Source organism: Indicator indicator, chromosome 25 (genome assembly GCF_027791375.1).
Source record: "Indicator indicator isolate 239-I01 chromosome 25, UM_Iind_1.1, whole genome shotgun sequence".
Lineage (NCBI taxonomy): Eukaryota > Metazoa > Chordata > Aves > Piciformes > Indicatoridae > Indicator > Indicator indicator.
This window is the reverse complement of record NC_072034.1, coordinates 6,340,621-6,366,576: the sequence shown is the minus strand read 5'-3', so window position 1 is coordinate 6,366,576 and position 25,956 is coordinate 6,340,621. Positions and strand designations below refer to the sequence as shown.

Here is a 25,956-nt window from a genome sequence, read left to right as displayed (position 1 = left end):
GTGCAGGTTATACTGAGGTTTGTTTGTTTTTTTTTTTTTAAGAGGAAAACAATATACAGAGCAGTAACTTTGAAGAACAAAAGGTGGCTTGAAGCACATCTTTTGGGAGACCACAAAACCTGTGTTCTCCTGAAAGCAGAGAAGTGTTTCACAAATGAAAATGGGTCCCCATGATAGTCTTCCTTTCTTCTCTCGTGTCATCTCCTCTGCAGGAAGATGCTATGAAGTCCTATAAAGCATAGTTTTGGGCTAGGTATGTGTCTCCCTGGTCCTCACCTTGTAAGGAGGAGGAGAAATGTGCAGCAAGCAAGCCCTAATGTGGATGAATCATCTCCATTTTTTTGGTCATGATGGGTAGCTCTTAAAATCTTTTCAAGCACTTAGATCAGAGGAGGTGTAAGCTGTGACACAGCAGCACTAACCAGCGTATGTCCAGAGTAGAAAACTAACCCTGGAGTGTATCCCCAAATGGATGCAATCCCATCTTTGCCTCCCAAGGCAGTGCAAGGTTGCTAATGTAATCTGTGCTGCTGAGGTTACTGTGGCAGCTGAACACTTCATGGTTGCTTAATCAAGGCACATTTGGGTACAGCATGACATTTCAGCTTTTCCCTTCCTTAGGGTGACTTGGAGAACAACTCCAGAATTTTACCCTGTATGGACGAGACCTGTGCCTTGAAGCAGGCTGGGAACTGACAAGTCCCTGCTTAAAAAGTCACAGTTTGTGCCAGGGCTAAATACAGCATTAAGGCACTGCCACTCTGTTTCTCATAATCTTTTATTGCTTCCGTTGTTCCAGGTGTTGGCAGCCCTGTGCTAAAGAAGGACTGGAAGTGCCAGCTGTAGCACTGGAAAGCAGACTGTTACATCCTGGTATGATTCTGCTAGTGTTTGAAGATGCAAAAAGCAGGGAGGGGCTTGGAAAAGGGAAAAACTGCTTTCTCTTAATTATTTTCCCCTTCTATGAAAATCTGGCTTCATTTAAAAAATAAATTATTAAAAAAGAAAGAAGAAAAGAATTATACTAAATCCAAGAGGCTTATCTATGGCTTGTGGACAAACGCTTTTGAACTCTACAGCTGCTGTTAGGTTAGATACTTGCCCGTGGTGACCATGAAGGTCCTGTATCTGATGGTTATGAGTCACCACCTGTAACCGTTTTAGCCTGACGAATTGTTCCAGTGCAATGTGCATTTCCTGCCAATTATGTGTTCATGTCTTCAAGTTCACTCTGGATTTGCTGGCACAGCTATTTCTGCCTCTTCCCTTTGCATTCAAATCAATGCAAAGGCTGAAATTCTGTGATGTTCAGGAGAGGCGTTTTTAATATTTTTCCCCTCAAAACATCTGCTCTTGCCAAATGGACTGGTAAATCTTTCACGTGGTTTTACTCTAATGTTTTCCTCTGTGCCCCCCTCCCCTGCTCCGAGGCTTCCTTACTTCATAAAGTTATACAAATATTTGCTTGCTTAAACAAATGTTGATAACATTTTAATTGACTAGAGTAGATTTTACTCCTAACTTTATGTGTTGTCAAGAAGATCAGTCTTTTCTCTGTTTAACCTTTTCCTACCATTGCAGTTCATCTTGGATCATCTATTTCAGACCCCCTCCAGAGCAGGAAAATATTCTGTGTTTTCACATCCAAGATTTTTTTCCAAACCCAGAGGTCATCTTCAACTGAGTGAACATTACCTCATGTTTGGCTTAGGGTAAGACTGTGCACATAGATTTGAATAACAATCTATTGTGAGTAAGCTGCTCAAAAGTAGAAGGGTGGGAAACCTTTTCAAACACCTTGAAATGAAAGAAGGCAGACTTCCTTTACTAGAAATGAGAAGCAAAGGGTAGAGAAAGACATACTGTAGAATATAAAGCATGCATTGATTCCAAATCCACAACCTCCAACACAGAGTTTAAAGGGAAAAATAGAGTTAAAGATATGTTTGATAACAAATCTCAAATCGAAGGAAATTATAAATAGTAAGGATACTCAATAAGGCATAGGAAATAAACCTCCTACAATCCATCCTCACAAGTCAGAAGGTATGAGAAGAGGTGGGGAGAAAACAAGCTTTCCCCCCTGCCTCTTGATGTGGTATCACACACATGACACACTACAAACATTTTCATTAAACTGGCAGAAACTGTGTCACACTGCCAGGTTTAAAGGGTGCTTGGCATTGTAGGTAGCCAAAAGCCAAAGGTAGCTGCAGCACTGGGAACCAGAAGGTCTGCTGTATTCAAGGCAGTGCAGTGATGGTCACAGCGTGAACGATAAAGAATTTGTTAGATGAAGATATGCCTTCTCCCAGATTATTGAAGAGTTTGTTTTAGTAGATGCATTTATATCAGTAACATACCTGTTGTTGTGCCTGGCATTTACTGTAGTAGATTCTGTTAATGTATTCCAAGTGAGGAGGACCACAGCTCTGTTAATTTCCAGACATCTTATTAATTGTTCACATGATACTGACAGAGCCTTTTTTTTAAACTTTCAACTTGCCCAATAACTTTCCCTTATCACATATCTGAGTCACTAACAAGGTTTGAATTCCAGTTGGCTGCACTCACACCTTTGTCATTTGGTGCTCGGCATGCAGTTACCACTCTTTGAGTGCCTCGGTCTGATCAACAGAATTGGAGAGTGTGATAAAAAGGGCAGATTTAGGTCCCACTGCATGGCTGTCTTTGTGCGTGTGTGCATTTTCTTGAGGCTAAAGCTTGAAATGTGGTTGCAGCATGCCTGGATATCATGTGTAAGGAGAAAAAGACTTTTGCAGGAAGAGGTGGGTGTGTGTAAACAAGGTTGTGCTTAAACTAAGAGCAACCACTATTTTATAAAACATTTTGTAACCCATCATTTAAAAAAAAGAACAACCCATTATTCTACATTTAATCCAGATATGCATTTCCACATGCATATTATGAGCAACTCACTATTCCCTTCCTGTATCTTTGAGCATGTATGGAATGCCACTTCCATGGATTGGATTCAGATTAGACTTTAATAAGTAAATCAGGCTGTTTTAGCAAACCATTTGATCCTTGGTCCTGCAGAGGAAGCCAGCTTGAGTGGATCTCATGATTTTGCTGACCTGTATGTGCACTTCTGGGGCAACAGAAAATGGTGGACAAAACATGTAAATTGACATCATGACCTGCGCTTCTGCCAGTTCTTCCAGAGGTAAACACAACTCCCCTTAAAACAGAAGTGACCGTTACATGTTAAAATGCTCCCATGTTATGTCTGTGTCTTATTTTGGCAGAGACCCTAAATTCCATTTGTGTTGCAGTCTCTTTTCCCTCTCTTATCTGACACAATGCTGAACTGCATTGGTACGGGTGAGGGAGCAGGTCTTCAGCTTTAGATGGAAATGCTATTTGAATAGCTGTGCAGACTGCATCCTCCCTCCCCTCCCCAAAATATTTTCTCTGTATCTGGGTGAGTGAAATGGACCCTTTGTGAGACGCTAAGATGTAAAGAGTATCACCACCCACACTGCTTACTGTACTGATAGTCTAGAACTACATTCTATTCCAGCCCTGTGCGTACTTTGCTAACCTCGCTTACTCGGAAGTTTACTGAGCTCAGCTGCCTTACTCGGTGCCACGAAGGGCAGCACCGCTGAACCCTGCAGCCCAAGCCCGCCGGCAGCCCGGCCTACAGGCAACCCGCAGGAGGCCGCCGTGGCTGGCGGCTGGCTGGCCGCCCGGGGTGGGGCCTGGCCCGGCCCCCGGGTGAGGCAAGCGGTGGCGGGGTGCCCTCCCTCCTGCTTCACTCAGTGCTCCCGACAGCTCTGGGCGGTGGCGGTTCTGCGCAGCAGATCGCGGCGAGGGGCGCCGGCCGGCCGGGCGCTTACAGGCCCTTCCTCTTCTCTTTGCAGATTCGGACTCGACCTCGACCCGACGAATCCCAGAGATGGCGAAGGTGAGGCGGGCGTCGGGCTAACGGCGGGGTCGCCGCGGCCACTCCCGGGACACCCTAGTTATATCTGCCTCATTGCTTTTACTCCTCACTGATTTATCGTCGTTCTGCCTTAAATTAACCCGTCCTTAAGGCCGGGGAAGGGCCCGGCGAAAGCAGCTCATCATGTGAGGCGAACGTCAGGCAAAACCTTCGTGTTTTTTTTGTTTTTTTTTTTTTTTTCCTTCCCTTCCTTCCCTCCAGTTTCCACTAATTTGGCCAAGTTTTCGGTACTGGGTGTTTATATTGTGCCTGGGTGGAGGCTCCTTCCACTGGAGGAGGAAGGATACAAAAAATACCACCGTGGCAGTGTCCCACAGTGGCTTTGGGCTCCATACTCTCATCCCCAGCTTGCCCATATCTAACTTAAATTGCTCTGGAAGCCTTTCAGCCATCCTGCAGCACCTTTGGATGGTGACTTTTTTTTTTTTTTTTCCTTTGAGGCCCTTGTGTTGCTGTGGTTTGAGTCTGGCTGAAGGCTCAGGAAAAAGGGCGGACTCCAGCATTTGCTTCTATAGTTGCATCAGATACTTGTGCTCTAAAAAGTAGAATGAGTTCAATGGCTCACTTGCAGCGTTTGTATCGCTGTAGGAGGTGAAAGCCATCAAGGTGTATGGGTGTCTTTCCAAAGGTCAGGTAATGTTGTAGGAATTCATTATTTTAACTTAGCGAGTGGCATGATTAGTGGTGTTTCCATACTCTTCTGAATACATACTCATGCTGTCTGGATTTAGTCTTAATAGAAAGAAAGGGTATGTCATTAAAAGAGGTGTTTGCTTTTAAGGATTTACTGGAATACTATCAACGTTTTGGGTTAGGGTTTTTTGAGGGGAAAAAGAGGGAATTTTCTTTCTTTAAATGTCAGGCCTGGTTTATAGAATCCTTAGGAAAATGGGAACCCTTATCCATACCAGCGCAGGGCACCTGAGCAGACAGTTCTGCTTGGGCAGCCTTTGATTATGGTATATGTAGCACTGCTTGTAGGCTTGAGGGTAACTTCTTAGTAGAAGCACAAAAACTTGCAGTTCTCTTGTCTGTTCCACAGACACCCAAACCTTAGTTCTTGATCCTTGTAAAAGGCAAGATTTCATTCTTCATTAGTCCAAACCAGTTACTCTTGTCTTCATGTGTTTCCTATTGCCTGAGGTAACTTGGGCTTGGGGCTACGTTAACAACTGTGGTGGATGGTGGTAGGTTTAAGTCATTGGAATTACGACCTTCTGTAGTAGGTAGGCCTTGTCCTTCAGTTTCCACGTTCAGAATATTTCCACATCAGTAGCTGCTTTCCACTTACTAATATTCTTTGCCTGTGCAGTTAGGCAGCCATGAAAGACCAGGAGTGTTAAAGCTTTGTTGCCTTTGGTTAATTTCATAAAGCAAATACAAAGTTGGAGAGTAAGCCCTCCTCCTCATGGCAGGTGTCTGTTCTGACTTATTGCATGAAGTGATGGTGAGAAATGAAAATGCTTATCAGTCATTAATGCCAACTGTCAACTGAGAGTTGTTACTTATATGTGCCACTAAAGCTTCAGAGTTCACAAATGCTGCACAGCATCTCTGTGCTGTTTTCAAGTCCAGTTTAGTCCAGATGCATCACTGAAGACTAAAACCTTTGAAGAAGGTAAGTTATCTTTGGAGTCTTGATCACTGAAGTATTTGTTCTTGCTCACTTAGGGCAAGTTGTTTGTTTTGGTTTTTTACCCTGAGACATGAGGGATTTTATGCGTTCCATATCCAGGACAAAAAGGTTCATTCATTTTGTGGGAAAGCTACAGCATGTGGTTATGTGCTCTGCAGACTGTTCTCTCCATGCCTGTGTGTGTCTGCTGTCTTTGGAGGAACACTGCTGTCCTGACAAGTTACCTCTCCTCACATCTGTGTGCATAGTGGTCTTTGTCAGTGCATGGGATGCTCATGGTACCCCTGCTCAATGAACAAGCAGCCTTGGAAATGCAGTCCTGTGTTTGCTAATTCAGAAATCTGTAAAGAAAGTCACAAGAGTATTTTCTGCTTGTAGATTCTGGTTTGGTCTCCTACTCCCAAATTTTTCCCTGAATGTGAAGTTGGGAGTATTTCATGTATCCATTTGTAAACTGGCAGGAAGGGATTGGTCACTGCCAGTGTAGGTGTGGCTGCTGTGCACTTTATCTGGGAGTTTCTGTTCTGCACGGGTGGCTTGGAACATAGCAGTAGCATCTGCAGCTCCAGCAGTGCCTCAGAGGATTAGGTGTCACATTCCAAAGTACAAACATTTTTTCAGAATTGGGTCCTAAGCAGCTGTTTGGCTCTGTTGAGGTTATTTATGAGGATGGGTTTTTGAATGCTTTTGTGAATATCCTTGCATTGGTTCCTACATTGCTGTTTGCTCTTCTCTCTTTTTCACTCCCTCTCTTTCTGTTTTTTCCATTCTTTCTTCCCTGCCTTTGGTATCTCCAGTGTACTGACTCAGAGTTCAACACAGATGTTGTGTAAGTACTTTTTTTTTTTTTTCCCCTGAGTTTAAATTTAGTGGGGCAGATGTGAGTGCAGTCTGCTGACCAGAGCTTACCCCTTCCATTTCAGTGGGCAGTCTGAAGCATGACTAAAATTAGGTGTTTTGTAGAGGTGTCTTTATAATTGCTCGTTTGCGTCAGCTCTGCAACTATAGTCATCCACTCCAGAAGTAATTTATGTCCTGCTCCCCTTGAAATAATGGTAAGGATCTAAGTGAAATACATCATTATTTCTTATGTGGTGCTAGTTTTTAAAGCAAAGCTTGAACTAGGATCTCTCTGTGCTCTTCAATGGCCACAAAGGCTTTCAGTTTACCACAGAATGCTGTGTTGTGCTTTATCTGCAAGAAGCCTTTTCTTGTGTAAGCAGTCTCAAGGCAATTTTTCCTTCTCAGCTGTCTTCTGGAAATAGCACATCTTTTGTTTGTGTTAACCTGTGTGCTGGAAAATATTCTTTATTTCCATTCTTACCACCCCATGGTTTTCCTGTGCCATCTTGCAAGTTTAGGTGGCAAATTAGTGAGCAGCATTGTGAAAGAAAGAAGTCTTCATCTGTAGGAAATCTGACTGCTAAGAACGTACTGTGAGTGGGTGCAGAGGAAGGGTAGCCAGGAAGAAACCTGACTCAGTTCAAATATGGTCTTTTGTTTGTTGATAATGAATATTTTGTTTAACAGTGGCTGAATGTGGGATCTTGTAGTTGGGAAATTTGTTGTGTGCTTGGTAGGAAAAACTAAAAGGTACCTCATTAAGTGGCTATTGTTGATCTTACAGATAATGCTGTTGCCAGGATATGTGGCTACATGACAACAAATTGTGAAGCCAGGTTGTCTCTTGGGAGAAGTTAATGTAGCTCAGGCTGGTTAGAAATATCTCACCTGATGAGATTTGCATGTTCTTCTCTTCTGCAAACTTTTGTTAGAACAGAATAAACAAAAATAAGAGGAAACAACTTTCCTCGGTTGGAGGGACATCAGTTCCAAAGCAAGATCATCTCTTGTTTTGAAGTTTGGGGTTTTTTGTTTTGTTTTTCTTTCTTCAGGTTTTTTTTTTTCTTCTTCCCTCTACCTTTCTCTGTGTTAATTTTGTCTCTCTGGGGGCTTCACTGGTCTCATTGGTAGGTGCCTGGAGAAAAGGGAAGCTGCTGTTTATTTCTAGTATATAATCTCAGATTCTACTTGCACTACATGATTGCTTAACAATAGTGTCCTGAAAAATACAGAAAGAAAAAGTTTGAGTGTTACAGTCTTGTGATATTCTTTGTGCTGAGGTCTCGCCTGTTGTGTTTCTCTTTACATTCTACTGCCCAGGGCAGGGTGTTACTCTTTACTATAGGATCACTCCAGATTACAAAAGGATTTATTTCAATGACTATCTGTTTTCTCTTTGCCATTTTTGTGCTTGGGTGAGAAACTTAGTAACCAAAAGAAAAACAAGCTGTGGTGCATCTGTCTGCATAAATGGCAAGGAACATTTTTAGAGATACTAAAATCAAGATAATTTATTTACCTCTATAGAAGTTAATGAAGTTTGTAAACGAGTGTTAAATAGTTGTCTTTCAGTTCACTGTTCTCCATGTTAGGTCAGGATGATGTAGCAGTCCTGATGTTGTGATCCATCTGCCAGATGCTGTGATCCATCTGTCAGAACCAGGTTGTTTCAGTAAAGTTTAAACTTTACTTTATGTTGAAACTGTAGCTTGTATGTATGTTGAAACATAAATGAAAGTCTGGGTCTGGTCAGAAACCCTTGTGTATGGATCTGTTATTTTGTTAGGAATGTCTGGCTCATAGCTCCTATTTCTCATTCTCCTTACCCGAATGATGTTGACTTCAGCAGTTCCGGTGATGATGGTGGTGTAGAACAGGTTCTTGCTCTCTCCTTCTCTGGCCAGAAGGTCCATGTTTGGGAAGGAGGAGGCAGCTTTTCCCTCCATGGACTGAGTTTGTTACCCCTGCAGGGTTCCCTGCCATTGTTCATTGATGTGCAAACGAGAACTGGGGACTGGAATAGCTAATAAGGGTTCTTCTGGACAGTGGGGTGGTTTAGATGGGCTTGTGGTTGTTAAACATGGTGTGGCTGAGTATTTGCTGCCATACCCTGATCACCTGTCCAAACTGCAGTGCACTTAAAAGCTGTGTGAGTAAAAGTTAGGCATGGCTTGACACTGTCCAGAAGGGAAATGCACATGGTGGCCAGACACCAAGATACCTCTTTTAGGCTGCAGTGGCACCAGAATAATTTCAGGAACTGTTCATTGAGTTTAGTCTGTGTTGAGGCTTTCCACAGTGTGCTTTGGAAAAGAGAGTTACGGAAGGATTCTTCATAGTTAACAAAAATGAGAAGGACGATGTAGAGGGAGATTTAATCCAGCACTTGGAATTCATGCATGTATTGTCTGAAACAGCCACAGAGGAATGCTGGGTGGTTGTCACAAGACTTAGGAACTGTGAAGGGGAATTCCACTTGCTTCTGAAGAGATAAGCAAAGGAAAGCTAGCTTTTTAGATCCATATCTCTTTCCTCTCAGACCTGTTGACCTTTGGCCATTTCCAAAGGAGAATTGTGGTAGTTCAGTATTAATTACGTTAAGATGATATAAAGCAAAGCAGAAGGAAATACTTTTAAATAATCCCTGGTATTGTAAAAAGGGAGGAGGATGAATACAAAGGATTTTCAGTTTATCTGCTTTACAAAATTAAGTTTATAAAATTGAGTCCCAAGTCTGAGATTTTTTCATTATAACCTTTGGAATTAACTGGGGAAATGACATTTAAGTACATATTACTGTGCCTAAATTTCAAGTACTGCCTAAAAATTTCCTTGTAATGGGAAAAATAGAATGTTTCAGGGGAAATGTCATGCCTCTGAAGTCTACTGGGTATTGGCAAGCATCTACCAGAAGTTTGTTGCTATTAAGCACTGTGATACTTGGTGTTCTGATTTTCTGAAATACAGCTGAGTTAAACCTGACTCCTCGCTGCTTCTGGGGTGGGAGGAGTGGATAGGCTCTGATGGCAGTAGGACACAAGTGGCTGGGAGGCAGCAGTGCTTCAGGGCAGTTTCTGGTTAGTGCTGGCCTGCTCTTTTCTTTCTGTGCTCTTCTGGCTGACCTGTCTGGGATAAGTAAGCTGACTTGAAATGAAAGCACTGTGTGGCTGAAATTGCTGTCTTGAGAGAAAGGCTGGATCACAGAGGCCAGGTGGCTGTGCTGCCTTGGAATAAGCTGGTGCCAGTCTCAGTAGGTCTCTTGGCACTTCCTTTCATACACCTTGGGAGTGGAAAAATGCCCTGCTTACTACTTCTGTACAGTGATGCTTACAAGAAATTTCCCTTCTCCAACTGTTGTAAAAACCTCCCTATTCCCAGACCCCAGCTGTTTCCCTTTTGGCCACTGCTTGACTTCTATAGCTGATAAATTACCTACTCTGCTGCACACATACAGGTTCTTGCACTGTCAGTTTAAATAAAGGCAAAATTTTTCCATGAGGGCAATGAATATCCTTTTGCGTTTGAACCGAAGAGGAAGTCCCTGAAGAGCAATGTTCCCTGGAAATCTAGAGAGATTATTTTTGTGTTTTGACAAGCTGATCTTTTATCCTTGTGTTTGAACTTTTACTTCTTTTTGGCTGTAAACTGCTATGAGGAATGTAACTGAATCACTTGGCTAAAAAGTTGCTCATGTCAAAAGAAAAGTGATGAAAAATGGAAGACTGTTGCAGAATTCAGTAGGTGTCATTTACAACCTGATGGAAAAAGTTATCTGATACTGGTTGAGAGCTCCAGTAGGATTTTCTTAAGGAGAGGAGGTCCTCATTTCCAAACTTTTCTTGATTCTTTGTGCAGTTTTTCTAGCGTATGTGATTGTTAGGTTAGTTACCCCAATCACTTCAAAAAATGATGATTTCTTAGTCATTTTCCTGCAGTCAGGCTCTGGTGTTGTAAGTACCCATCTTGCAAACTACCACTGTGTGAATATACCTGAACTTACCTGGTGTACTGCTGAGTAAAACTGTAGTACCACCTTTAGAGTCAGCTGTGCTTAAATACCCACTGACTGCTATTTTGTCAGAAAGTTGCAAGAAAAATGCCATCATCTTCTGGATTGGGGATTCAAATGTAGTCTGAGCTCATGTATGGAGAACTGAAAGATGCTATCTTCTATTTCATGGCTTTTCCCCTTTTCCTCCATCCCTTATCCCTCTGCTAGTACACAAGAGGCACCGTGACAGCCTTCTCTCCTTTTGATGCCAGAGCTGATGCAGAAGCTCTCCGTAAGGCCATGAAGGGAATGGGTAAGTGTAATGTATTTTATGAAAAGGAAAGGGCTTTCACTGCTTTGAGAAATATCTTTTCTGAACTCATTTTTTAGTATTAGCAGTTAAGAATAGGACATGATTCCACACGCCATGGAATGACAACCCCAGCACTGCACCAGTCTGGGTGTGTCCTGCTTTTGACTGTGCTGCTCTCAAGGGTGTTTATTTTTGGGTTAGCATAAGGCAAAAAGAAGGTGGCTTGCACATGCCCCATTAAAGATTGATACTCCATAGGCTTCTCCACCCGGAGTTCTAGTGCAGAGGGAGCTAGACTGGGTATTTACAGGTGACAGCCTTGGAAAGTTATCATGTGGAAAGTTATGAGTGGAAGCTCTGTGCTGCCTGTAAAAATGTACAGCAGCCCCCTTGGTCTGAAGTGCATAAGCACATGACAGTTACTGTGAGCAAAGCATACCAGCACACAGCCTGTGCAGGCTAACAAGTGATCTGTAAGCTCACATTGTAGTTTTCCACCCCAAATCTTCCCAGAACAAATCCTAATTTGATACTTCCTATGAGGCCACCTGCGGGAAGAAGCCGAGGGCCGTGAAGAAGGGCAGTGTGATACACCTCAGCCTGCTGGCAAATTCAGTAAGGTGCTGTGCTGTGAGGGCTACCGTGTGAACTACCATATATAGAATGAACAACAGCTCCACTCTTCTGCATTCTGGAGTGTTTGGGGTTACTAGACTGAGCTTTGGAAGGAGTTGGCAGATTGTTTATTCTAAAGTAAATCCCATGGTGAGCCCAAAGGCTCTTATGTATAATACAGACTGTGGCTAAATATTACAGCTTAAGCCTGAGGTGCTGGGAGCAGTGTCTGGAACAGAACACTGATGGAGAACAAATAATATGTAGGTCTCCAGTCATGTTTTTGCAACAGCAGAACACCAGAGTTGGTGCTTCAGCTTGGGCTGTCATGACATTTGTTGTTTAAATGCTTCTGCTGTTGGTCAGCAGACCATTACTTTCAAAGAATCTTTCATCGCCTTTTGAGTTTGTGCCACTGCTGTTTGTTTTGTAGAGTGTGTTTGTAACTCTTTGTTCTTTCTAACTGCAGGGACTGATGAGGAAACTATTCTGAAGATCCTTACCAGCAGAAATAACAGTCAGCGTCAAGAAATTGCATCTGCCTTTAAAACGTTATTTGGCAGGGTGAGAAGATGAAAAATATCTCTAAAAATGAGCTGAATGTGGCTTGTAGTGATGACTTATAAGTGAGGCACATTGATCACACTCCCTATAAAAGATTCCTTTGAAAAAAAACTAGTTTTGCTTCTCTCTACTTCTTTACCCTACCCAGCCATAGCAGTAATAGTTGGCTGGGTTACAATATTCCTTTTTGGTTAGGCACAAGGAATTTACTTCCTTTTCCTGTCTTTCAGTCCAATATGTCTTAGATGGGTCTGTGTGTAAAAGCTCCTGTAGCTTCCTGTTAGTCTGCTTTTAGTCCTGACTTCATGCTCAGTATGGAAAGAGTTATCAAGTATTTTGAGGCAAGGTCTGCAATGTAAGGTGATAGCAGGAACAGAATTTTCCTGATCTGGAAAACGTGACAGAAATAAAGCAGCCGAATACTGTAGGAGAGAACAACCCCAAAGAGATTGGTGGATAAAACTGTAAGGCAGTTCAAAGCAAAGAGAGCTTGCTTCTAACTTCCAGCATTGTTGGATCCTTCAGTGTTGTGGTTGGGTAACTTGTGTTGCAAATAGCAAATGCAGTGAACCACTAGTGTCTAAAGAATTCCTGTATTGAAAAAAAAAGAAAAGTTTCTTTCTGGTTTTCCAAATGTCACTATAACCTTTTTTCCTGCCTTACTTGGCTACATTTGTTTCGGTTTAGGTACCAATTAAAACAAAAAGAGCCCTTTCCTTGTCTTTTTGATGAGTCTTCAGAGTCTTCCAGTTTGCAGACATGCACACATCTGTTTAAAATGGTTAGTCCTTGTTCTTTACAGCACTCTTTGTTCTGCTGTAGGATCTTGTTGATGACCTGAAATCAGAACTCACTGGCAAATTCGAAACACTGATGGTATCTTTGATGAGACCAACATACATTTTTGATGCTCATGCACTGAAGCATGCCATCAAGGTAAGAGGAGTGAGGGGAAAGAATTAATACAGCATATGAAATGATTGTTGCGCTTACATTGTTGTTTAGGAATGAACTTCTGTTTTAGAAACCTGGTCTGTGTAACGTTTTATGTGAAATTATTTTAATGAGAAACTAGGTTATCTTTGGAGAACAGCATTGCTGTAGATGCAAATTAAAATCTCTACAGTACAAGACTTGTTCCTTCTGATTTAAATAGCATGAGTAGATGTGCATGTTGCTTTGAAATTGAAATTCTTTTAGCTGCTCAAGTGCAGTGCTAGAGCCCAGTAGACACTAGATTTTTCTACTGTGAGCAGCATAGCTGCTATTTTATACTTAAACAGTTGTATGCCTTGGCTGCAAATTACTTCAAGGCATTTCATTAAAGTGTGATATAATTTCTATGTCTCTTCTCGATTGTTAATTTAAGTCAGAGAGTGTTTTGCCCCTGACAGATTAACAGTACAACTCCAAAACTAATGGACTAGCATATTTGTGTAAACTGGTATCCACCAAAATTATGAACAGGTATTATCTGTGGAATGGACTGTCCTAAAAGTTGCCTCCAGTAACACAGAGGGAAGAGTTGGTGGCCCTGTCAGTGTTACCTTTCCAATAATTTTAGTTCACTGAACACAGTGCCTTTCTGGGAAGGCCAGGTAAACAGACACTTGCAGTCTGTTTGTGTAAATATTTTAGTGTGTTTTCTTCCAGGTGGTCTTATTTTATTTTTTCCTCTATGACATCTATCTGATATCAGTCTGTGCAAATGGAGGAATTGGATGTTTCCTGGGTTATTCACATAATCTGTTGATCAGAGTAGAGGACACTGAACTGAACTAGTGTCAGGTAGTGCTTGGTTGGGTGATACTTAAACTCCTGAGATCTTTGCGGACCAGCTGGTTAATGTGTAGGCTTTAGTCAACAGTGCAGGCTGGTGACCCAGTAAATAGTGTCTCAGACAACAGAAACATCAATTCTGGGAACTTTCTGTGATGTCTTTATATGCAGTGGTGGAAGGGGAGATAGTACCTGATGAAGAAACTGATAAAGGCCTCGGTGACTAAAAGGAAAAGCTGTATTCCCAAGCTATTCTTGTTGCCTTAGGAGTCAAAGACTGAGAAGGAAATGACACAACAGATGCGTGTAGGAGGAGAAGTAGAGATAGTGAAACAGGAGTGGTTTTGTTCTCGTCACTTAAAAGAATGATATTAAACACACAATCATCGGGTGTCAGAGAAGGAGTCTGCCCAGGAGAAGATGTTGATACCAGCTGCAGTTCAGCCAAGGTGGACTGCAACAGTCTCACAGTATATCAGAGGTTGGAAGGGACCTCAAGAGATCATCCGGTCCAACCCCCCTGCCAGAGCAGGATCACTTAGGATAGTCCACACTGGAATGCATCCAGGTGGGTTTTGAAAGTCTCCAGAGAAGGAGACTCCATAACTCCCCTGGAGAGCCTGTTCCAGGGCTCTGTAAAGAAGTTTCTCCTCATGTTGAGGTGAAATCTTCTATGTTCAAGTTTGAACCCATTGTTCCTTGTCTTATCACTGTGAACCACCCAAAAGAGCCTGGCCCCCTCCACTTGACACCCACCTCCCAGATATTGATAGACATTGATCAGATCCCCTCTCAGCCTTCTCTTCTCCAGACTAAACAGCCCCAGGGATCTCAGTCTCTCTCGATAGGGGAGATGCTCAAGTCCCCTAAGCATCCTCATGGTTCTCCATTGGATTCTCTCCAGCAGGTCTCTGTCTCTCTTGAACTGGGGAGCCCAGTAAAGAAGATGTGAGAGCAGAGACTTCAGTGCAAGATAACAGCTTGGCTAAGAGCACTGAGTCTGTGCTGAAGATTATCCCTATCAATTTTCACTGCTGCTGTTTAGATTAGAACCAATATACCTGCACACATATTCTTGAAACAGTCTGTATTTTGAGAATTACCACATGTAACCTGGCAGACTGGGGTTTTGGATATCTTGGTGTGTGGTGGCATATCTTTGTATGCAGCCAGCATTTGGATTTTCCTTATGGGAAAGGTCAGAAGTAACACACAGAAATGAAAAATGCAGAGTGTTGTATTTCAGTGCTGCTTTTGTGAAATGACTCCTTGGGAAGTGTAAAGAGCAATGGCTTATTCTTACAGGCAAAGCAAACTCAGAATTGTGGAAACAAGATACTGGCTTGGCTTTTGTTAATTTTAACTTTGTAAAAGTGAAAGGTGCCTGTTGTGCCTGCTGTAACTAGAGTGCAGCAGCTTAAACTGTCTGGACTGGCAATTTTGTTTGTAGGTGTGTATTTGAAGTAGAAGAGAGAGTGGATTGAACAACACGATTCATAGAATGGTAAAGATCATTGCTGAGTGGCTGTTTATCTGTGTGCTGATTGATGGAAGACAGTGTATGGATAGTGATAAGATGGGAGCTGTTAATCCATTCATTCACATATTGAGGTCACTGAGTGTGTCATAGTGGAGAACTGAAACATATCTGGGTGTGCTTGAACATGGAAAGACTCATCTGATTCCTGCAGCAGTGAGCCTTTATTGAGTGTTGGCTTGGTTTTGAAAACAGTCAAGCCAGAACTGGAAATTATTTCCAAACACCCCCAATATATCAGAAAGAAGAAAATAATTTTTCTTTATTTGGTCCAAATGTAAGCAAGCTGATGCTTGCTTTTGATTGTTAAAGAGAATTAGTGTTTTCTTTTTATTCCATCAACTGATTGCCACTTGCACCCCTGCAGGGAGCAGGAACCAATGAGAAAGTGTTGACTGAAATTCTTGCCTCCAGAACACCTGCAGAAGTACAGAATATTAAACAGGTTTATCAGCAAGGTAAAGTTCTGTATAAAATACAGTTCTAGAGTCTCCTTTTGGTTCTCTTAATATGGGGTTAGTTTATCTTGCAAATAAGGGTGACCTGAACTGATGGAAGTGCCCAATAAGTGGGATTTCATTCTGCTTTGTCATGAAACCTCGTGTTGAAATAAACTAGAGTTTGGATTTTAAGTTAAAATAGCTTTTATTTCAGGACTATGACTACAAATTTTCGTGGTTTTCACTTCATAGTTAGATTTTTCTGTGCTCACAGTTGTTGTACAGTTGTGAGACTGCTACGTTTTAGCTTAATTCCAGATCTGCATGCTCTTTAGATCCTTAAAGAGGCGAATCTGTGCATATCACCTTGTATTTCAAAGTATTTTGAGTAATCTGCTCCTGGTGCTAAGTGTGAGATGTTATCGTTTCACCTCTTTTACAATAATGTTAGGTTGTGAGAGCAGAATACGTCCTAATTATTAAAGTTGTTTCAGAGAAATGATTCTACAAGCTGGGAGTCAAAATAATTTCTTGCTTTTCCTTGCTTTCTCCTCAAAATAGTGAGGTGGTCTGCAAAGTGGTGAATGGGTGTTGTTCTTTTGCAGAGTATGAGGCTAACTTGGAGGATAAGATCACAGGAGAGACATCAGGCCATTTTCAGAGACTGCTGGTGGTCCTGCTGCAGGTCAGTATCCCTCTGTATGCAGCTATGTGTGTGGCTTTCACTTCTGCTTCCTAAGCTGGGATTCTAGATAGACCTGATGATAGGCACGATTGGTTCAGGTTGCCTCCCCTGACTTGCAGCATCAGTCTGGAGCTCTGTTATGGGTCATTTCCACATACTGAACTGAAAACCTTCTGCAGTGCTCATAGGTATAGCAGAAGGCCTGCTACATGGGATTTTGGAGGCAATAGAGGAAGACAATGTTTATTTCATGAAGACATGTGCAAGCAGAAGGGAGAAACAAGGTGATTTTATGAAGATGCATTAGGTCATGACTTCTTACAGTAACTCTTACTGGCACAATATAACAGATAAGCTTGGATTTTGGTTCAATGTTTGATTCTTCAGTTTAACAACTTTTAAAAATTCTCTTTAGGCCAACAGAGATCCTGATGGCAGAGTTGATGATGCTCTTGTTGAGCAGGATGCTCAGGTGGGTGAATGGCTTGGATTTGGGACATTTCTATGAGCTGTCTTGCACAGACACAATGCAGCTAGAATTGACATGAGACAAATTTTTAAGGTTCTCTCTGTGTGGGTTTATAAATCTTTTTTTCTGTGCTTTTATACATTCTGAAGTGTCAAAACCTGAAACATTGGGATGAAGTTTTTTGGCATTTTCACATTTCAGTGTGAAATGTCTTATTTTGCTTATGGCTTGATGAGGTGCCTGAACTGAACAGTGATTAGATCACTGGAAGAGAGAGTTGTGATTGCTGAGAGATCCACTGCTGGAAAACTCAGAGATGTTAACGGGTCCTTCATAACTGACTCAAACGTCTGTGTCACGTGTGTGTCATAGCAGAATGTTAATGCTGTTTGGTGAGAGAGCCTCCATAGAGGGTGAAATGTGAAAAAAAAGAGAAAATACTCCATAACCAGATGACAGCCTAAGAATTGCCTTTAGGGACTCAGGTATTGCCCTTTGTGAGTATTGTCCATTGTGACATTGTCACTGGTCACCAAACCTGTTCTCAGGAAAAGGAAAGCCAGCTGTTAATTGGTATCCTTGGTGCAGTCTCTTACTGGCTGCTGATAGCTCTTTGGGTTGTAGTGAGGGCCAACATCTTAGAAATTAGATTACAGAACTCATTTAATCAGTGTTTCTTCTTGGTTATTTCAGATAACTTTGGGCTAGACATATTCCTCTCATAAATTGTCAGTTGAGATGAGAGTATTTGGGTTGTTCAAATGACAAGGAGCAAAAGCAGAATGCCAGATCAATAAAACATTCTCCTGATGGCAGAGCAAGACAGACTGTCAAAATGTGTTTTACTGGCACAGGGCTGTCCTTTGTTATGTAAATTCAGAAAGCGTTGTTTTCCTGATATTAATTCTGTGGAAACTGGAGCTTGAAAATGAGTGAGGCAAATGTTTGAATCATAAGCTAGACTGTTTCATGAAATTGAGCTTATGTGATTGAGGAAACCCATGAACCACAGGCCCTGGTAGGTAGATAGATTCTTTTTGGCCTCTTTCATTGAGTTCAATTGAGTATCTACATTTAGGAGGCACCATACCTAAACATTTAAAAAAGGTCTGGTTTTCTAAATGGTCTCTGTGGTTTGTTCCATACATTTGGCTTGAGCTGGGACCCAGACAGAAAAGTGTTCTGTTACGTTTCTCTGTTGATATCTCTACACTCAACATTTAGCATAACTGGAACAGATTCAGAGAGTTTTTTAATTCTTATTGCCAGGTACAGATGGTCACGACTGAGGTGTGTGGCTGCATATGTAAAACTATTTTTGGCTTCCAAATGTTTCTCTTAATTAATGTGATACTCTGGGAAGGAGTTGATACATCAGAGGGCAACCTTTTTGCCCAGTGGTGACTTTTATTTATTTTTGGCTGCCAAATATAAATCCAAAGCTGTTGAGGAATGAGCGCGGGATAGCATGAATATGCAGGGAACTTGCAAAACTTCTCTGAAAATGCCTGGAGGAGGAAGTTCAACTTTTTTGGAAGAGATTTTGTGACCCTCACTTTTAAAAAGTTATGGGTATTGCACAGCAGTAAGGCAGGTAAGAACTTAGACCTCACAGAAATGTCATGCACAACTTTGAGTGTCTCTAAATAAATGCATTCCTACTATTTTTGAATGCTGTGCTGGAATGTCATGTTTTCTACTGGAGGGAGAGTGCTGGTATTTATTTGAAGAGCTTGACATATATTATTTGAACTCAATCTCCCTGCAGTACCTTAACAGTTTGTTTTGTTTGGTTGGGTTTTTTTAACCCTGTCCTTTTGTATTTTGTACCATTGATATGAAAAAGAGCATGCAGCAAGTCACAGATGTGTTTTGGAAAGGATTGTGGGACAAACAAATGGGAAATTCCTAAACCCCTGTTCAGGTTTTACAGCATGGACAGACAGATGACCAGCAGTGTTGCTGTGCAGCAGGTTTACCTGTGTGTGGATTTTAAGAGATACTTGACTGGCTGAGGGTAGGTGGAAACCTGCCTGCCTGTGCTCTGCTCACAGGACAGGAGGGAGGAAAAATACTTTATGGTACGGTATGTATGAGCCTTTCTCCTCGCTTGATGCAGTGAAGAAAGACTTGCCTGAAGAGCAATGAATATGCTAAAAGGATTAAAATCTGGTTTTGTATGACTCAGACTTTAGCAGCCCTCAAACCCATTTCCAAGAACTTCTAAATGCATTTTCCTCTTCTTTTTGGAAAACTTCGTCCTGGGCCAAGTTAGTGTGGTTCTCCCATTGCTGTGAGTCATCATGTAATAAAGTTTTGCTGGTCTGATTTGAAAATGGGAAAGGAAGAAAAAAAAGGCAGAAAATAAGAGTTTGGGGGAAGAATTTTTAACTCCTGTATTCTTGCAGTTTCAAAAGATTTCAGGGTTGCAAAGGGAGTGTGTGCACAGTTTTAGGCCCGTAAGCACTATTGCTCATGTAAATGCTTCCACAGTCAGGTTCAAAATTTATGATTTGTTCCTTTGTCAGCTCAGGGCTTGGCCATTTAATTTTTATTTTATTTAATTTTTTTTTTTAATTTTATTTTTTCTCCAGCTGTAGCTTGGTGGTAAGTTTAATGCTACGTAGAGTGTGACCCATAGAGCTTTGCAGCAGGGTGGGTGAACACATAGCAAATGGTGCTGTTTTGAACTCTGGAATTTAAAACAGGTTTTGTTTCGAGCTGGGGAGCTGAAATGGGGAACAGATGAAGAAAAGTTCATCACCATCTTGGGAACCCGAAGTGTCTCCCATTTAAGGAGGGGTAGGTAGCATTGTTCATGTGTGCTTGAAGAGTTCTGCTGAAGTCTTACTATTACCCAGCTTGTAGTAGAAAGTCTGTTTTTCTTCACCCAAGAGTTACTTAGCATGATAGAAATGGAAGATTTTGTAGGAAACTCAGGTCTTAAGGACATTCATGAACACAGACTTGAATAGGCTGGCAACAGGCCAGTTTGTCTGTGTGAAGTTTATTTACGTAGAAGCCCAGTGTAGACAGATCTTAGATTCAGGCTAAATGATTGCTGCACCCTGGGAAGAACGCTTGCCATCCCCTAAAACTTCTCCTCTTCTCCCTGCACACTTTCCCTGGATGTGTTCACAGAATCACAGAATGGTTGGGTGCAGAAGGGACCTCAGGAGGTTGTCTTATCTAACTCTGCTTGAGCGGGGCTGCCTAGAACAGGTTGGCCAGGACTGTGTTCAGATGGCTTTTGCACATCTCCAAGGGCTCCATGACCTCCCTGGGCACCTCCTGTGCCCCTTGCCTCTGGTCCTGAATCTGGGCACCACTGAAAAGAGCCTGTATCCATTTGCTTTACGCCCTCCCTTCATGTGTTTGTGGACATTGATGAGCTTCCCCTTTGAGCCTTCCCTTATCCAGGCTGAACACTCCCAGCTCTTCCAGCCTTTCTTCATAGGACAGATGCTCTGGTCCCTTGATCGTGTTAGTGGCCCTTCAATGGACTTGCTCCAGTTGCTCCATATCTCTTTTGTACTGGGGAGCCTAGAACTGGACCCTGCACTCCGGTGTGGGCTCACCAGGTCTGAGCGGATGGGAAAGGATCACCTTCCTCAGATTGCTAGCAACACTCCTCCTGGTGCAGTCCAGGACATCATTTGATGCTTTGCCACACCAGCACACTGCTGCCTTGTGTTCAACCTGGTGCCCACTAGGACCCCCAGCTCCTTTGCTGTTTGACCCCCAGCATGTCCTGGATGCATGGGGTACAGCATGTGCAGGAAGATGTACAGTAGCAATCCATCAGGAAATAGGTATTTAAAATTGCACAGAGGCAAGAAGTGAGCAGAAGATATCGTTTGAGCTGTGGATAATGTGGCAGAGCTGGCATGAACCCAACAGAGCTGGCAGGAACTTGTGCTGAGGAGGATGCTGGCTGTACAGGTACTGAGCACACTTTCTCTTTTGCAGTGTTTGACAAATACATGACCATTTCTGGCTTCCAAATCGAAGAGACCATTGACCGTGAAACCTCTGGTGATTTGGAGAAGCTGCTTTTGGCAGTTGGTAATGAAATCTTAACAGATCTTGAACTGCTCTTCACTCAGTGCCAGGACTCCTGAAATTGCAGTTGTTACAGGAAGTGTCATGAAAGCATGGTTCCTTTGTAAAATTGATTACCTGGGATCTGGTTTTGTATCTGGAAAACAGACCTTTATTCTTCCTTTAAGAGATAAGGAGGCATGGGGGAAGTGGGCTCAGGGGGTGGAGCTGACCTGCATTTTGGTAGATCATGTGCACCCTATCGGAAAGTGAGGCAAAACTCTGCCTTGATTTGTATCTTGTATAGGACAGTGTCACAGTAGATTTGTAACAGAGTAGAATTGGACTAGTGGAGTCTCTTTTCTCTTAAATCTGTGGTGCATCCTAGCTCCTAGGACTCAAAGAGCTGTTGGAGTGGAACAGGCTAGCTGACAGCTTTGTACTTAATTGTCTACACTGGAGAGAATTCTCCAGTGTCACATATCCTGTCTTGACACAGTGTAAGATTGTCCTGGATTGACTGACAACCAGTAACAGCATCCTTTGCCTTTTGCAGTGAAATGCATCCGAAGCGTGCCTGCCTACTTTGCTGAGACTCTCTATTACTCCATGAAGGTATGTATGTGCCCTCCATACAGCACCTTCCAGCTCCCGCAGCTGCAATTCCTCTCCTTTCAGTTCTTCTTCATTTCTTCTGTCACTGTGAATGCCAACAGGATACTGTATCACTGAGCATCTGCAAAAAGTTGGGGGAATGCAGAGCTGGGAGAGAACACTAGCAATTCATGAGCTTTTCTCAGGGTTCATCATAAGTTTGTCAGACAATAAATCTTTTACAGGGAACACTGCTCTCATCAGCTGCTTTTGGACTTGGTCGTGTTACATTGGAAATTGTCTGGCTAGATCCACTGGGTACCTTCAGCTAAATAAAAACTAGTGTCTTTAGCTTTGTTGAGGAGTAAAGATAACCAAAAACTTAATTATAGATTGTACAGATTTAGTGCTTTTCATTTTGGGTCTGATACTTACAGGCTGAAGGTGTAGCTAGCTTTGAAACACGTTTTGATGACTATCCATCCCATTTTGAAAAGGAAAACTCGTTGGAGAAAAAGGAGTGATGAAATATTCTGCGGGGGAAACTCATCAGTGACACAGCTGTTTCTGTTGGGTTCACCTTCTCCTGGATGGGAAGAGATAAGCAGGGAGAACTGTGTTCTTAACTCACAATGGCTAATAGCAATTAAAACTGAGGCAGGTAGTCTCTTGTTTTCAGGCAAGTTATTGGCTTCCCTTGAAGAATTTTCCCTTCCTCTTGCTGAAAAGCACTGAAGTAAGTTTGTCACCAGATGGTTGTGTTGATGAGGTATCTGCAGGAGAAGCAGTGACAGTTTCATTTTTCAAAGCTGCTTTACTGCTTTTCTAGATACTAGTCTCAAATAAGGTTCAGGTGGAAAATACAAAATTTTGTATCAGTGTGCTGAGCTGTATGAGCAGGATTATTTTTTCTTATTTATCTAATTATTTTTTATTTTCTAAATAATGCAGTAGAAAATATTTTTTGAAGTCTTTTTACACTTCTGTTACAAGGGGTCTGATTAACGTCTGCTGGTGAGATTCACAATTACATGTTTAAGTATAAATAGAAGTCCTTAACACTTCAAATAAGGAAGTCTTTCGTTAATTATTCCTTTGGCAGAAGAGTTTGCACTTCTAATTTATCTATGTGGAGTGACAAAGTTTATTTTAGGCAGGGCACAGCCTGGCTTTTACCAGATTCTAATGTCATATCCTACTTGGAAACCAACAGACTCATGGCATCACTTTTGAGCAGCTTTATGGCATTTTTAGATGTAATCCAAGAATATTAACAACCACTGAAAGGACATTAGGCTGAAGATGATCGTGGGGGCTCTGCCAAGTCCTTCCTTGAGGTGCATAAGCAGGTCAGCATGTGAAAATGTGTCTTGCTTCAGCTTGTGCAGAGTCTGACTTGTCTGAGCAGGAGGGATCAGGACATTAGTCTGGCACAGCCTGCCAGCACGGCAGCTTGAGATGTTTAGAACAGTCAATCCAGACTGAGGATTGACTGAAAGAGGAGTGTGTTTGCATGGCTGGGAAGGGTTTATGAAGTTTGCCTCTATAATAAACAGCTGGATAGTTTGTGGAATCAGTCGCTCTGCCTGTGTCCTGCTGTATGGTGTGATATGCTCTGTATTAGTCATTGTTAGGGTTTATGTACCCAGCTCCAGAGCTGATTGTGAGTCTGTAGTCTCAGACCACATTGAAAGGTGATTTGGATGTGGTTCTGATTGTGGTGCACAGCTACTGCTGCTGTGTCATCTTGGAACTGGATTATTTTAAATGGGTATGGACATGTATGACTGGATCCTGAGTGATAAAACATGAAATTAGAGGTCTGACCAGATGGCACTTCAAAGAAGTCCAACAATTAGTGTACCTTGCATAGTGGATCTTGGTTCTCCACACTGCAGTGTGACTGTCTTGTGAATCCTGCCTTTGTTTTGGAGTGGAAATGCAACTCAGGAGCGTTTGCCACACCACTTGCTGCACTTGGTGCTTTCATATCGCACCTGGTGCTTTTGTGTTGCACCCTGTTTGTACCTTTTTGTCCAGAACAAACTCATTCTTTAACATTATTTAACTTTTTCTCTCCAGGGGGCTGGCACTGATGATGATACTCTGATCAGAGTCATGGTTTCAAGAAGTGAAATTGATCTGTTGGATATCAGACAGGAGTTCAGGAAGAATTTTGCAAAATCATTGCATCACATGATTCAGGTAAAAGCGACTGTTCTGTTGTCAGGGAAAAGGGGGGTGACTGAGGTGTCACTGCTTGCACTATTTTTACAGGAGGGGCTGGGTGTGGGTCAAGCTGGACAGCCTGACGCACTGAGGGCAGGGGTGGCTGGTCTGCAGTTTGGGAAGTACAACATGGTGTCATTTCAGGGGGGCACTTCCTATGAGAAGCTAAAGGTTTCTTTCCAGTGATCACTGGGAGAGCAGATGTGGTTTTCTGAAATTACAGTTACTCAGACACCATTTTTAGCTATTGCCTCATTTCCTTTTTCTTGTCTGGATTCCTTCTGATTTTCAGTGTTTCCGAGGGTGCTGGCTCCAGAGAAACTCTGGGGTGGAGAGTGAATTACTGTGAGGTTGGAGTTTATATCTTAGGTTGTGGTGTGGAATCTTTCGCACCATTTCACAGTGGAAAGCATTTCAGTGTGGAATCCATCTGAATCATAATCTCCTTTGAGTGGATGGGAAGGAGCAGGAGAGGAAAGCCAGCAGGAAATCCAGAGCCAGCTGTTGCTGTGGAGTTGAAGCCAAAATGTGTTTCTTCCTTGGATTTTTTTTTTGGGTGCTTTGTTTTATTTTAAATTGCTGCTTTTTGCTATGTTCTGTTACCATTCCTGACATCATGGTCTCTTAAATAGTCTAGGTGGGGTTGCTTTTGACTCTGAGTGGGACCCATGCATCTGTCCTGTGGGATTAGCAGCAGTGTTTTCCACTAATTACAGGGAGCTGGGCTGGGGCCTCTCTAAGTGCCAGCCAAGCATACATTGCACCTTAAACGTTGTTGCTGTAGGTGCTGCTTTGGGCTTCTCCTTTGTCTGGACTTTCCAACTTGCAGACAAATGCTTTCTAATAAACAATGGGATGCTCAAGTTCTAGTAGAGCTCTCAGAGGTTTTTTAGTGTTTCTGAAGGTCTGTGTAAATACAGCTCTAACATAAGAGACAGAGAATTTCCTTGCATCATTCCTGAGTGGAGAGTCATCCAACTGGATTTCCTGTGGGTGGGACATACATAATCTGTGGAGTCCTCCTTGGCTGCTGTTTTCATTTCTGTGGCTGTGACTCATGGTGACTGCTCTGTTGTATTAACAGAAAGATACATCTGGGGACTACAGGAAAGCACTCCTGCTCCTCTGTGGCGGAGACGATGAGTAACGGTGACGGTGACCTGAAGGATTTGTTGTACTCTGGCTTTGCAGCCCGTCAGTTAGCATGTCTAGCTAAGTTTTTGTATCTTAATGCTTTGTGGCTGTTTGGATTTATACTTGCACTTATTAAAATGAGCATATTGTTATCCAGGCAATAGCTGATCCTTCCTCTTCCTGACAGCCCAACTTCCAGGAATTTCAAGTGCCTTCTGTTTGTGAGAGCCATCATTATGGAAGATGGGTACTGAGCACAGAGCCCCGTTCTTTGCACGTATTTTGCTGAAATAGGAAGTAAAGGAAAAAAATCATGTGTTTTACTAATATTTCAAGATTATCTATTACTTGCTTTTATTCCTTACCTTTCCACTGAATGTTAAGCCAGCTTTAACACTGCAAATGAAGAAAAGATGTCCTTGGTATGTAATATTTGAATGAATTTGCTAAACAGAATGCAAGGAATCATTGCAAATCTGAAGGACCAATAAATTTTTTTCCCTCTCAGCACAGTTGTATGTGGTTTTTAATGGCTCTTTTAAAAGATCTGTTTTCCCTTTCATATGATTCCACTGCTTCAAACATCGTTCATTTTTCCTACTTTTATGCAGCTTTTGAAGTGTGTATGATGGTTTGCAGCTCTACATCTTGCTGTGCCATCTAGTATCTGGGTGCTGTGGTGATGCTGCTGTTCACTATAGCTGGAATAACGAGTTACTGGTACTTGCTGGGCACTGCATTCTCATTTTGTGCTGCTTTCTGTTTTCCTTCTCCGAAGCTGGGGGAAGGAAGGAGCGCTGTTTGCACAGTGCTGAAGCAGAGCAAATACACTTCACTTGCAGGACCAGTGGAAGATTTCTGAGATGGAAGCAGGTGAAGAAGACAGTGGTCTGTATTTCAGGGATACTTGGTGCAAAGAAGATGGTTGCAGCAGCACTCTCATCAGGTTAGCAGGGAAAGCTTAGTGAGAGAAGCACCTGCCTGTTCTGGAGGCTGCCTTAAATTCACTGCTTTAGTTCAGCATTTATGACAGGCTCTGAAAGTTCAAGTGATGTGTGTGAAGGAGAATAAAGAGACTCCTGTTTCGTGCATTTTAAGTCTAAACACCATGGTTCT

The 25,956-nt window shown here is 42.3% G+C and overlaps 1 protein-coding gene across 1 annotated transcript; it reads left to right on the top strand.

Moving 5' to 3' along the window:
• Positions 1-3,815: 3,815 nt before the first annotated feature.
• Positions 3,816-25,333, top strand: ANXA5 (annexin A5). Its single transcript, XM_054392194.1, has 12 exons — positions 3,816-3,931; positions 10,669-10,753; positions 11,838-11,932; positions 12,755-12,868; positions 15,616-15,706; positions 16,294-16,373; positions 16,789-16,845; positions 19,551-19,644; positions 20,812-20,907; positions 21,440-21,498; positions 23,560-23,682; positions 24,791-25,333. The coding sequence occupies exons 1-12, from the start codon at positions 3,923-3,925 to the stop codon at positions 24,851-24,853; spliced, it is 966 nt and encodes a 321-aa protein (XP_054248169.1). The 5' UTR covers positions 3,816-3,922; the 3' UTR covers positions 24,854-25,333.
• Positions 25,334-25,956: the final 623 nt, after the last annotated feature.